The 14,380-nt window shown below is 42.4% G+C and overlaps 1 protein-coding gene across 4 annotated transcripts in view; it reads right to left on the bottom strand.

Annotated features, from left to right (window-relative positions):
- MED20 (Mediator complex subunit 20) overlaps window positions 1–14,380 on the bottom strand; it is a 204,785-nt gene that overhangs the window by 3,061 nt on the left and 187,344 nt on the right. For 2 of the 4 annotated variants that reach the window (XM_087358076.1, XM_087358078.1), the window contains 2 exons: window positions 11,810–12,072; window positions 3,819–3,929 (listed from right to left, as the gene is read on the bottom strand). In XM_087358076.1, coding sequence (XP_087214202.1) covers window positions 3,819–3,929; window positions 11,810–12,072 — 374 coding nt within the window. The remainder of the gene's footprint in view (window positions 1–3,818; window positions 3,930–11,809; window positions 12,073–14,380) is intronic. The other 2 variants (XM_087358077.1, XM_087358079.1) reach the window with 1 other exon arrangement.

Genomic DNA, 14,380 nt, shown 5'->3' with positions numbered 1-14,380 from the left:
ATGGAGAACTAGGCGTAAAATTAAGGGTAATATTAAAATCGATATAAAAGATTGGTTGCGAAAATAAGAAACGAACCGCGTGGAACGGCAGAATTAAGAAACGATGATGGCAAATCTTCCGGGAAGAGAATTCCTTCCAGATAGTCGCTAAACTACTCAAGAAATTCCCGCATTTCATGGCATCCGGAGACTTTAACACTGAAAGAGATTTCAGGCATTCCCGGCGGTGAACATGTTTACAATGATCTTCTGGGCTGTGAAGCCGCGCGGTTCACGTCTCACACGTTAATTTTAACCTCGCATCTCAAGCGTGTTGTATCTCTCATTCTCCTTGCTCTGACCACCATTATAAAATCCGGTGAAGAAAACAAATTATAAAGCTCCTCATTAATTAATTTTCTCCTTCATCCTACGACTTCCTTTGTCTTGGGTCCAGATATTATGCTCAGTACTTTATACTACAAATCTTTCATCTGCATTCTTTCCTTAGCGCGACAGATCAAGTTTCACACCCACATAAAACAACGAACAAATTTACCGAGAGTACAAATGTCGAGTAACGCGTATAGACAGTCGAATAATTAGTTCGGAGTACCAAAATGCCCTGAAGGGCGACAAATCCCGCTTCAGCCATACATATCAGGCCGTCGCAACACCCAGTCATATATCTGAAATGGGCGTGTCTCATGACGAGAGGAATGTGGCGGCTGAGCATATGGTTGTGGAAAAAAAAAAAAAATGTACAGCCCTCTTTAAAATTTCAAGCTTGGATATAATGTACGTCACAGGGGAAATGACATTTATTTCATCAAGTACAGACAGGACTTGTTACCATGGGAACCTGCCACAGTTTCTTCACTGTAGGCTGCATAACAACATGCAAAGGATTACTACAAGATATTCACAAACCCGTTCTTTCATAATTCGTATACTTTACACGATCTGATCAAGCAACTCCCAGCCTGTTATGAAAACTAAAGGTTTATTATCGTGTTCAAAAATGCCCGCCACCGGTCCCTAAACGAACTTTCCAACCAACGACTAACACTATTAGAAAACAAATTATTATTCCTCATATTTCCTAAAATAATCACCATAGTCTACAGAGATATGTTTAAAAAAAAAAAAAAAAATAATGTAGACCATAATGAGATACGTTATTTTGCTGTATACACAGCCATCACATAATGAGATACATTTCGATTTGAGCATCATCTAAAGCAGGGATTATACTGTAATGAACAAACCAAAATGAAATTTGCCCCACACATTACTATCATCACACTTATACGAAATTCGTTAAGTGATTCAGTAAATGATATTCCACGTCACACCTCCTCCAAATACGTAGACTCGGCACTTCATTTAATCCTTTGAAGTCGAAGCTCCTCTAAATAATATTTAGAAATTCAATCCATCCATATCTCAAAGAAAACACAAAACCATTACAAAGATCAACTGGTTAACGCTCTTTAAGGATATCATAGCCGTGTACAATAACAATCACAATACGAAGTACATAAATATAAGATACAGCTTTACTGATTAACACAACTGGAGCATCAGCTAGGCTTACTACTGGGCTTAAAAATGTTAAGGAACTTCTTCCACAGCGGAGAGGTAAGAAATACAAAACTTCAGTTCCTACATATTTTGAATCAGAAATTTCGCTGGTTCAGCGTAAAACCACGCTTGCCTGTAGTGTTCAAGCCTTCTGTATCATTTTAAGTTCGGCCACAGATCTGGACATTCAAAATCAACTCTCTGTGTAATGGAATGTCAGTGTGATTTCAAGCGATTCCGAGTGTTAAGGTCGGCACAGTGGATGCTGCATGGAGCGGGACAATAGGACCCATTTCTTAGAATTACAACACAGAATTCACTGTTCTGTTTGTAGCACAAAGGACTTGGTTCTCTGAGCGTCAAAGTGGAGACTTTACATCGCACTACTGAAACTCGTTCTGTTACAGTGAACATCACACAAACACATGGACTACGTGTGTCGTTATTACATCTGATTCGACAGTCATCTTTTGCTGGGCATCCAGTTTCCGTAGTCAGGAGGTCTTACGTTCGACTCTCAACCCACAGTCCGACTGTCTCAACGGTTCTCTTTTTATGGTTCCGCAGTCATTCCTATTAAATTCTAAAAGTGCCTTGAAGACAAGCCACGGCCACTTCATTCCACATCACTCAGAATTCCTTATTTATAAACATTCTCCCATTGGACTTTTCACACACGTTCAAGCGTGTTAGTTTGAGAAAGAGTCGCTAAATCAATAAGTAAAAATCAATATCCTGGGGGATTAAGATGCTTAAGGTTCAATTTCGGAACATTCAGAATATGAATGCCAATGGATTAGAAGTTCGCCTCATTTTATAATTTGTGTAATGTCATTATGAACCTGATTTCTCCGTCGGACGTCCAAAGTTACCTCTTTCGGGATGATATCCACTACTGTGACGTAAATTATAAAATCCTGTGACGTATTCACTCATTCTTTACGCCTTGTAAAACATCTGACAGATGTAACTGTCTGTCAGGCGCAGGTGTTTGTGACAAGGAGGAACGGCACTTTGAAACTACTTCACATTTCGTAAACTGTAAGAATTACTTGACATTTTGTACGTTCGTCATGTAGCCTATCACTCAGTCACTGCTAAACAACTGTGAAAGATGTCACGAGGTCTTACCAGAATATTTCATGCATTTCAACACAACTTGTTTAGGTGCAGAACTACCTGCTGTTTTGTATGGGGGTGGAACTTGGTCTCTTGTCTGAAATGATGAATATAAACGAAGGAAACATTTTTTTGGGATTTTGTCACGCTCTAGGGTGCGTGAAAGAACAGCTTACGAGCACATTCACGTTTCTTCGTCGCATTTGTCAGCCTAGGAGGAATTAGACAACCCCCAAGACTTACCCAGGTGGGAATGCGAACCCAGGGGTTTGCCCTAGGAGGGTTTCTCCAACTCCTGGGGACTTCCATCCTAGGTTGTTCCCCAGGGGTTAAACGCCCGGCTGAGAGCAGACGGTGGGCACTATCTGGGGATGTCCAGATGAGGCATAATCCTTCAGGTCTCCGTGGGTGGCCAAGCCCCTCGAAGACAGTTCCGGCTTCCCGAAGTCTGGGTGACTTAATGTGAGAAGGCAGAAGATAAAAACGGGGGTTCCAACTCAGTGAGGGAAAGGCCCAAGGGGGTGCAAAGCTAGCCCTGGGTGGGGGTGAGGGGTGAAATTTCCTAAATGTGGTAAATCGAGGGGGTCAAGGCTAAGGCTGGGGCTAAGACTTGAAGTATAAGCCCCAGGGGGAGGAACCCTTTACTGCAAAACTCAGGATACGCTTCGCTCCTTGGAGACGATGGAAGTTGCCTAGTTCCTAGGCTAAAAACGCAACAGGCAGGCAGACAGACAGACATGGACGGGCCTATGAGGTGTTCTTTGTTCGAGCTAGAGAGTGAAGACCATCTACAAATGTATATGGATCGCCATGAAAACCTGAAGACTTGCACGTATTGAGGGTGTTTGACATTGGGGTACTTGGGGGAATATATGGACAAAAGAGGGATGAAGAGAAAGGAGGGTGGACAATCGCTTAATGAGGAGCTCATAATTTGTACTGTTCACAAAATATTATTAGAGAGATCAAACAGGAAGATGAGGATATTAAAATGAATGTAAAAGAATGAGGGTGTAAGCGTGTGGATCATAGTCAGCATATTCTACAAGAAAGCAAATGTTATGCAACTAAGGGCTATGACCTAAAACCAAGAGGAAAAGGAAATTAAAGAAGAATGTGACAAAGAGAGAACTTACCTGCAGATACTGAGGCGGAGTACTCTGAACCGAGGACCCGAGGAACCCCTGAAGAAACTCTCGCATGAGTTCCCAGCAGCTGGCTGGAACCACACAAGGCCGGTACTCCACCTGTAGCAAAATACAGGCTTTTACTGGAGGCATTTTGCCGTACAGAGAATAAGCAATCATCGCATTATCACTGAGGCTAAACCCACACGAATGTAGAAAATGGAAGCAACTTTTCTCAGTCATCTGAAAGAAGCATCGCAGTAAATTCCCGCCTACTATAAAGCTGGCTGCGATTGTAGTCATGACAACCGAAGATACACACACATACATACACTAAGCAATGAAACAAACTAAATCACTAACTCAATAACTGAATACCTTATTTACATTCGTCGCCGTGAGAACCTGAAACATCAACCAGGCAAATTGAAATTGTTATATTTGTGTTTTTTTTTGAGAGACGGAAACACAGAACAGTGGCAACGGGGCGCATTCGCGGACCAGTGTCATCGATCACACAAAGCGTGCCGGGTACGCCCCACTTTTTAAGTTCCATCAGTCAATGCCGGCGTCATAATAAGAAAGGAGCGCCAGTCCGTGCCCTGCAGATGAAGTCATTACATCACGTGAGAAAACTGTCGCACCTGCGTCAAGCACATCGGAATCCGAAGCACAGCAGCGCCCAATCCATTACGTCGCTAGTTCTCTCTTCAGGCTGGGAACGGATAGGGAAAACAGACGCGAAAAGAGACTTGTGCCCGTACAGACAAAACGCCTCTAATTAATTGAATGCAGAATAGAGGTCAGTGTGGGTGAAGACTGAATTAATACGGCTCAGGATGGGAACAAATAGCAGGGTCCTGTGAGCACGGCAAAGAAACTTCAGGGCACATAAAAGACGGAGGATTTATTGACATGCTGAACGAAGGTCAACATAATGGACTTCCTTAATTGGTTACAAATGTTACGCAGAATATTTGCAACACTATTTTAGGGAACTAACCGAGAGCTTTCGTTGGGGGTCACCGTCTGGATTTGTTACGTGTTATTAATAAGTGCCAAATGGGAAACCGACAGCTTGTTTACATCAGTCTCTTCGCAGAATGAGACATGAAGTAAATTGTAACGAAGAAAAAGAAAGACTGAAAGGCAATGGAGAGAAAATATTCATGAGAAGAAACTGAAACACAAGAGGTAGTCTTCAGCAGAGTTATGGAGAAAAGTGTACTGCAAACTGATTTATCCGCACCACGTTTCAATGTTCTTCTACCTCTTTTGGTAACCTTATATCAGAATCTCTTCACTCTACAAATGGTCAACAAATATTATTAAGAATAATCGCAAAGTTATCCTATCTATCATAAACATCTTATCTACAAAATGGAGGTTATCTTGCTCCTGATACGCATAAGTCGAAATAATTATAGTAAATATTCTAGCAATCTAATTACCATTATAATTAAATCAAATGCACTATACCGTATAACCAAAATCCATTTTAATATTATCCTTCACCTCAGGCGTTTCTGGTACTTTCTTCCCTCCACTCTCTTTCTATTAAAAACCTAGTCCATGTATTCTACACGACTCGCCCATCTCATCCTTCCTGATTCGATGGTCCTAACAAAATCAGGTGCAGACCAGCTGCAGATTATTATGAGCCCATGTCAGCATTAATCAGAACACACTCCTCGGAGCGTTGTCCTCGTCTCCACAACCTGCAAAGACCTGCAGGCAGTCAGCCACGTACGGAACAACAAAACGTTCACACTTGGTCGCCCCACTGACGGTCACCACTCAGACGCGACTGGCTGGGTGCATCCAGATACAGCAGAGCGTGTGCCATTGTCTTACAATCCGCGCCATGCTGTTCCGGTCCTCTACTATGAAAGGGGCACATCCACACGAGAAGTGGTGACGGACTGACTTGTCATATGGAGTGGCCGCTACGGGGAGGGGGAGTGAGTAAACGGAACAGTAAAGAAAGACGTGTAAGTAAATTTGTAGGAAACAAACTCAATAGGGAAATCACAATTTGTACTCCATCACCAAATATTTATTAAAGTGGCTAAATCAGGAGAAATAATGGGGGAATATTAGAAAATCACGCACAATTCGGTCGAAAACGTAAAACAATGAGACCTAGATACAGACGGGAAAATAACATTATAAGGAATCTCAGGAAAATAAATAAGCTACACGTTTAAGGTTTGACTACGCTCAATTGGCACAAGGTAGCCTTCGACGATGACTTTAGGTAATAAACCTTTCACTTGCGTACAAGAATCCTTGAAAGGAATGGAATTTAGTAACACCTTGTCTGTGTATGTGTGTGTCTTAGTATGTTTCTTTTAATAAATTCTGAACTAAATGATCGTCTGTCATGAACATAACAGCCTGGTGTGCCCTAATGTCCTACTATCAACAATATCACCGTGGAGACAGCAGTTTCTTCGTGACTCATCCGATTCTCAGGTGACGCAGTCACCTAAGTTACAAATCATAGAAACATTCCATTTGCAAACATGTTTCAAACTTCGAACTCTGTAACACTTGAGACAACTGACACGTTCTAAACATTTTATACGAGACCATGCTTCACATCAAAGTCATGTGAAACGATAAATCCGTACGTCTGTCTGTCTGTCTCTAAAACAAACAAACGCCATAACTACATAAAACCGATATCGGACCGGTGGCGGGTCGACGCTCTACACCGGTCCTACAGGGCAGACAAAACCTGTGGGAACAAAACTGGTCAAAATCGAAGCAATCATTGGCCCTTCTTTACAGCGAGTCGGAGAAACCTCACATGTTCCCACAATCGTTCCTTTAACATTCGATGCTTCTTGAGAAGCTGATAGTCGCTCAGCTAGTCAAGAAATCATTGTCTTTTATGCAAACCGAAGGTCCATTATTGTATTCACAAGAACCCGCCATCCGTCTTTATTCTGAGGCAGATTAATCCCGCCCACATTCACTGAATGAACCGAACACAACATTTGGCGGCGAAACTATTTGGAAAATGGCCACTTGAAACGGGTCGCCAAACTAATCATTCTAGTGCTGGAGTTAAGAATCCGGAGAACTATACCTCCACTCCCCCATACGTCTGCTGGAGTGGTTCTTTTTGCACCTTGAAAGATGAAGAAATAAATGGAATGTATGTTTTGATGATAGGAGACGCGTGAACCTCCATCAGGATACTATATAATGTTAGGTACCGTATCAGCGGTGTTGAATTTTCGAGGTCTGACATGTGAGAGGTGTTATTATTTAAGATGTAGTCCTGTAAGGTATGTGCAGAACATTTCCTTCTCGGTACTGGACGAAAATTCCAAAGTTCATGACATACGACTAAGCGCGGACGACGCTTTGTGCAACTCACTGTGAAGGAGAATAGCATCTTTTAACCGCCCGGTACTACGGGTTGTGTACGCTAACGGACAGTTGCTGAGTCTCGGAGCGAGGGTAACTTGATGGTGGCTGGTCCAACCCCGCAACTCACCCAAATCGATAAGCGGAGTGCCGTACCTACAGCATGGGGTTTAGACTACCCTCTCCTTTCAATTTCTAGCCGAGTTGGACTGGAGCCAGAGAAGTTTAGGCAACCAGCATACACTGTTGCGTGGCTGGCTGCAGTTCGGCTGCAGACATCTGCATCCACATCCGACAATGTTGGAAATCAATGGACTGAGTCAACAGATCTAAACATGTATGACTGAATATTTAACCTAACAGAATGAAAATGCAGTTATCAGGAAATGCATATAAAAAGTGGATAGCAATATTAAAACTGATCTTAAAGGAATAAAGTCTTCGTGTTAACATTTTTTGAGTCCGACAAAAGGCGAGGAATTTCATAACCATCTGGCCGATTAACAGGTTCTTAAAAAGGATTGTGTTCGACGCAATTAGTCCAAGCAGTTCAATTTGAACGTTATGTAGAATGTGAGGTACAATAGATAGCTTGCGGACCACGAACCTCCAATATCGAATTTAACCGAAATTCGTTCATCAATTTAATAAAAACACAACTTCTTCTTTTTCTGAAACTAAAAATCCGACATCATTAGCATCAATAAGACAGCTATTAGAGTTTGCCATCACAACTTATCTGTCTTTACACTCCAGCGTAAGCAAAGAAAACCTTAAAGCCCGCCTAAATCTACCTGTGGCGAATTTCACAGCACTGTTATAACAATGACCTTGGATTATATTGTTGGGTTTGATACCACTGCGGCAACCTATATTCCTTTGGTTGTTGCCATGCTGACGTCATCGCCCGTGATGTGGCGTAAATAATAAGTCTGTAATATTAGTGTACTCCAAAGAGTACACAGGCCACAATCACACATTCCGAACCACTGTTACGGTTGTCGCATCGTCCGGCTATTTCCAATTGTCTCTTTCTCATGTACGTGTATAAAAAGTCAGCAGGAGGCCCGGGAGCGTATAAATGCAGGACAGAGCTGCAGTAAATATTTGAGTTCCGTCTTGCAGTAGCCACATCCGGAGCAGAAACAACGAGGAGTTAATCACAGAGCCCGTCAGCGCTTCGTGAAGCAGGCACTGGACCCACGTGCTGGTATAAGAACTATTTGTTTGTAAAGAACACTTAGCTGGAAGAACTGTTTGCCTTCAAATGAATGAATACGTCACTCGAGAAATACTTCTTGAAACTAAGAGGCATTTCTGGGATAATGACGTTTAAATACTGGCGGGGTATTCCGCGTTTGTTAACAAAGCAATCAATAAACTGATACAGCATTATGCAAGATTAAGAAGAGCAGAGCCGGCCCGATTCGGCAACTTCTCTGGCACAAGTGGTAGGCGGGTAGCCTATGGAGCCAGAAGAAAGGCTTCGGTTAATCCTGTTCTTTATATCTGGTTCGATCACAAACTTAATGAGTGTGATGACATTTCCCGATCTTCCGCTGTTCGGCGGTGTGTGCGAGTGGTGGGCAGGCTGCTTACCATCATCGGCGTGTTGCTCCACATCCTGCCGGAGCCAAGAGCATTACTTTCCCCTAGACTCCGGGGAACAATCAATAAGCTTTTGCTGGAGTCCCAAGCCGTACGTAACTCAGGACCGCACGAGGCCGACAACGCAGTGAAAAATCCACACACACACAGCCCCAGAGCCACTTCATAATTTATTTAAAGTCCGAGACGTTACAATACGCACAGTAAAACAGTAACAGTTAAAATGAAAGACTCGTATTTGATTATCGGTGATAAACAACTGATAACATGAAACTGCCTTAAACAAAAACAAAAAAACTGCACAAATATTTATTGATATTAAACGACGACGTGTCCCGCGCGGTCTGAGGCATCATGCTTCGGACCGGCGATACGGAATGCGCGCTGGTTCGAGTCTCGGGGGAGAAGAAATTTTCTCATGAGCTTTCGACCAGTGTATGGGACCGGTGCCAACCCAGCATCGTGAGGAAATTGGGGAGCTACAATGAGTAGCGTAATCCGGTCAGGAAAGCTAGCAATGGCTGGGGGTTCGTCGTGCTGACCACACGTCATCCTATATCTGGTTGGATGATCGTTCACCTCTGCTTAGGCATGTGAACGTGAGGCCAGCAGTCAAGCTAGTCGGCTTTGGCTCTCTGGAGCTGTTACGCCACGGATTTAATTTTTTAAACGATGACGTAAGAAATTTTGTCAAGCTCAACGACAACTGGATTTTAGTTGACGTACGACAGTGTAAATCGAAATAAGTTACGTACAACTTATTGACAGTTTTAAGAAGATTTATTGGGAATGCAGCTCATTAAACGGTGAAATAAACTACAAATATTCTGCATCATAAAATGAGAAAATCTTGCTCCAATGAAGTTACATTTCGAGATACATTTAAGCATTCTAACAATCGCGCTCCTATGGCTATATTAATTCTACAGCAATTTCTAATATGTTCTTTGCGGTATTTATTCTGTCAACCACCAAACAAACGGCCAAGTACTTGACCGAGGCAATTACATTTCAAATTCTTTTCATCGAACTAATGAAAAAAAAAATATCCACAATAAGTTAATAAGCTCACATACAAACGCTAGATGAAAATCCTTAAGACGAGAAGCAAATAAAGTTCTAGATGAACGGCAAATAGTTCATTCAAAAAACGACGAAATTATCATTATTATTATTGTTATTATTAATGATGCTGTCAGTCCCTCAGGCTATGGAATCAGCATAGGTGATGAGGATATTTTGAAATGAATCTGATCCTGCAAACGCATTCGTGTAGTGCGGGATGCCGGTATTGAGTGCTGCTGTCCCATAATGCATTGCAATTCAATATAGCTACAAGAGATTAGCACGGAGTATCGCATTACGCGCACAGCTTAACCCTTTCATTGCTATTCTGGACAAGAGGAGAATCCATTGTCCCTGTCGGTACTACGTGCTGTTTTCTCATTGGTAATTGTCGGTCGTCACGTGTCGGAGCGTGGTCCAACATCAAGTCTTCAGCATTTCGGAATCGACATTTCTTCCCCATACAAAATTGATATCAAAGAAGCTAATGGTGCTAAAATACGGATAAATCCGCTTGCATTTGATAAAATGAATTTTAACACTCCGTACGCTGTGAACGAGATATATCGTTTTAAAATAGGTTCTCCCTGTATAGGCCTAAATTTCTATATGACATCAGTGGTAAGAAATCTGTATGCACCTGACTAGCTTTGGTGAAATGATAAAAACAACGGAAGCTCTCGGATCCTGCAGCGACCTAATTTGAAGCAGATCTAATGGAACCAAAGACGCCTCAGAAAGTAACAGAACGCGCTATATGAATGGAAGGAATGCGCCTGCAGTGAAGTTATGAAAACAAGGAGAGCTCTCAGACAGATCATCCACTTGGCAGTTCTCTCACTTTCAAAAAGACTTGTCGGCAACAGACGCAAAGCCACTGAATCGGACCCTTTCTGCTTGAAATTAAATTCCACGGGAGCCATGTGACAAACTTCCTTTAATTGAGTTAACTTTTCTGTTCGAACAGGAAAGTTTTCAGTGTTCAAAAACGATCCAATATAATTAGACTTATTTCTCTTCTACTTATAAGCTGCATTAATTTTGTTACAGTTTATACAACTCTAGGGAGCAGAGTCCTTCCTCTGAAGCTGACAGACATTACTTGCTTCTATTAAACCCGAATGTTCACCACCGTGTTCACAAAATTCCGTAATTCAACCGGATACTGAGCTAGTTGAATCACGGCAAATAATCCAGGCAGCATTTGTAGAGAATGGATATACAAAGTGAGATCTTACATCGAGGGAAGAATACAAATCACAAAAGTTTTAAAACAGAAAGTTGAGGTATGCTGTGAAGCAAAGAGGGATTTGCAAATGAGAACATTTAGGAGTTCGTATAACGAGACACTCGGAGAAGTTCAGTGGCGTATCAGAGGTGCTTAATGCCTCCATCATCAGGGTTTATACAGACTGTATAGCAAAATATCCCACAAGCCAGTCATCTTCATACCCATCGCTGTGAGAACCTGAAATATCACGAATTTCGTGACTCATGTAAGAATCATGAACAATGAGGTAGGATGAGTTGGACATGTAGCTCGAATCGGGAAAGGAGGCGTTGTTAGGGTTATTTGACAACGCGATATTTTTCTCATTTTTCTTTCATGGTCTGCTAACAATGGGGTGAAGATGGTAGCATACAGAATTTCGGGTTTCGTTATAATAGTGACCCTGGGCGAGATAAATCTGTATATTGCCATCCAGACTTACAACCCCTAATAAACACAAAGAAGCTGCCTTTGTAATCCTCGTTTGAAAAACCACCCCAGTTAGGCCATCGTTGTCGCCTAAGAGTGACGATGCAAGAGATTCGTTTGGATTGAATTACCGCGGTACTACTTGTTACCGCCATTACTGTCTCCTGCGAGGGTCGATACCTGCGTGTCGGTGAGAAGTACGTAGTTTTGGGCATGAGATCTAGAATAAACATTTTCTGGGTGCACTCACCTCGACAAGGACGCCTTTGAAGTTCTGGGTCATGGTGACACTGCCCAGTTTGACACAGAAGTCACCGATCTCGAAGCGCGGACCCTTGGCCTCGATCTTTGTCTGCTTCTTGGAGGTGTAGATGCTGGTCATCTTGTTCATAAGAAAGTCGAAGAGGCCGTCAGCTACCAGGGGGATCGTCTTGTTGCCAGACTCCAGTATCGAGAACACAGATGCAGGCTGCTCCGAGTTATGCAACACGTGGAGCGTGCGAGGAGTACCTGCTGAACAAAGAGCGAGGGAACACTTGGTTATTACGGAAACACAACAGAGCTGAGGTTATTTCCGTTTTCATCAGGTGCTTACTGACAGATAAAGGGCTTACGACAGTGCATACACACATACATACAAAAGGATCATTAACAAAAATCCAACCAAATACGAAGGAAAGAAATAAAGAAAATAAGTGGCCCGTGTGTGTGTGTATTCTCCTACCAGAAAGCTTCGCCAATGCTGTGCGGATGTACCGCGAGCTGTGAAACCATTATCGTCTTTGCCACAGTCTGACACTTGACGGCGTCCGGTACAATCACAGTTCTACCCACGGCAGTTCCAATTTGTCGTTTGTCTACAAAGGTTCGTTCCCGAGATTATACACCCCTTTAAAGCAAAGCGATAACTTATACGTACCACCTGCTTTAACACTTTGTAACCCCGCATTATGACAACACAGTATATTATTCATGTGTTTCGTATGTTTTCCTGAAAAAAATATCGGTTATTTCTCTGAACAGCAAATACCAATTGATCGTTGTCATGGAGACGATTGGTGTTATCTTTTCTGTTACGGAGAGACGAGCTTCATGATTCAAAGGGGAAGACTTATTTGATTCTTTTTTCGTTTCCCTCTTTCCACCTTTTCTACGTTTCTTCCTTTCTTTATCACTCTTTGTTTTTTTCTTTCATTCTCAGTTTTATTGCCAGTAACTTGTTTCTCTCGAAACCGCCATGTTGACGGCCAACCCTCGCAACGAGGGCTATTTCGCTACACAGTCAGAAGTTCAAAGCGTCAGGGAGGGAGAAATGACAGTAGAAAACAAATAATTGGGCAACTGCATTGCTGTTCGCGGTCCAGTGCGCGATAGCTCAGAATGTATGAATAACAAGCACAACCCCACGGGTAAAAGCGCACCAATGGTCATTGAAATTTATTTTCACACAAACAAAACAGCGCTCTCTGCACACAGCACATTGCACGGCTTCAAATGGCATTTCTGCCTATGTTCTTTTTTTCCTACACTGATCTGCCTCTAGCATTTTTTCAAACACAGCTACGGGTCTAATACTTTGCTCATCAACATCTCATCAGCCTGTACAAATCAGCACAGCGGCAGGTCTGCGTGAATTACTGCCGTGCTACAGCAAATGGACGGACTGCAGAGATCCGTTTGGTAAACAAAAACGTTCTCGGACATCAGTATTGGAAATCCATTAATTACTCCAAACTTTGCTTCTATACCAAATCTGTGGATTAATCGGCAGTGAAAATTTTGACTGTGGTCTTCTGGGATGGCTCTGTGCAGTCTTATAGGTGGTAACCAGCGTTTCGAAGGAACACACCGCCTCCAACTTCAGGGAACAAGTGAAACACCGACAAGTCTGCACAATCCAAACTGCTTCTCTACAATTTAAAGTTACAAGTTTCCGTTGGGTTAAAGTTTATAAAATCAAGAAGAAGCTCAGTCAAATGCTACTGAGAAGCTTGCACATTACGCAGTCTACAATCTGTATGGCGCATCCTTTCACAGGCGCCTCTGGGCACAATATAATGGAAAGGTGATTTTACGAAACGTTTCCAGAAGTTCGTACAGTTAACAGCGCGACTTCAGACAAAGTAAAGTTCGTTATTCTGAATCTGTCCTAGGAAGCTTTTACGACAGTTTGTAAGTTCACACTAAACAATGCTTTGTGTTGGAACTACACGTTTAGTTGCAAAATGCACGCAGTTTCACTCTTCTTTTGTTATCTCTCGTTACACTCCTCTGTTCCCTACTTCCTCCTGCACACACAAGGTCCTTGTTACCTGCAATCACTGTTGACAAAAGAAATTATTCAAATATTTACCCTGCAAGGAAATTCGATCACAGGTGTTTTCGGCACACTTTTTAACGGAAGTTGCTGGTTTCCAAGGAACGTATGGGATACGAGGGGGCACAACGTGACTTCATGCTTGTTGAGTTTATGTCCCCATAACGCACACCTCATCTACCTCATTCCTACTGTTTTAAATGTCCCAACAACACCGGCTGAAGAGTACAAAATACGATTCCTCTCGATATGTTAGCTTCTCCAACCCTTACCTGCCAGCCTCTTAATTTACATTCTTCGCCAAATATTAATCCGGTGATAAAATTAAGTACAATCACATGGGCGGGGCATGTATCCAGCATGGGAGAGATAAGAATTTCGTATAAAATTTTGGCAGAAACAACTGGGAGACCTGGACGTAGAAACGAAAATTTTATTAAAACAGATCTTAGAAGAAACTGGTTGTGGCCATTTGGACTGAATCCATCTGGCTCAGAAACAGAT

This window comes from Zootermopsis nevadensis, unplaced genomic scaffold, assembly GCF_977971745.1.
Source record: "Zootermopsis nevadensis isolate Lab colony 2312 unplaced genomic scaffold, Znev_1.0 Znev_ptg000029l, whole genome shotgun sequence".
Classification (NCBI taxonomy): Eukaryota; Metazoa; Arthropoda; class Insecta; order Blattodea; family Termopsidae; genus Zootermopsis; species Zootermopsis nevadensis.
The sequence above is the reverse complement of the archived record's forward strand: the minus strand, read 5'-3'. Positions and strand labels throughout refer to the sequence as shown.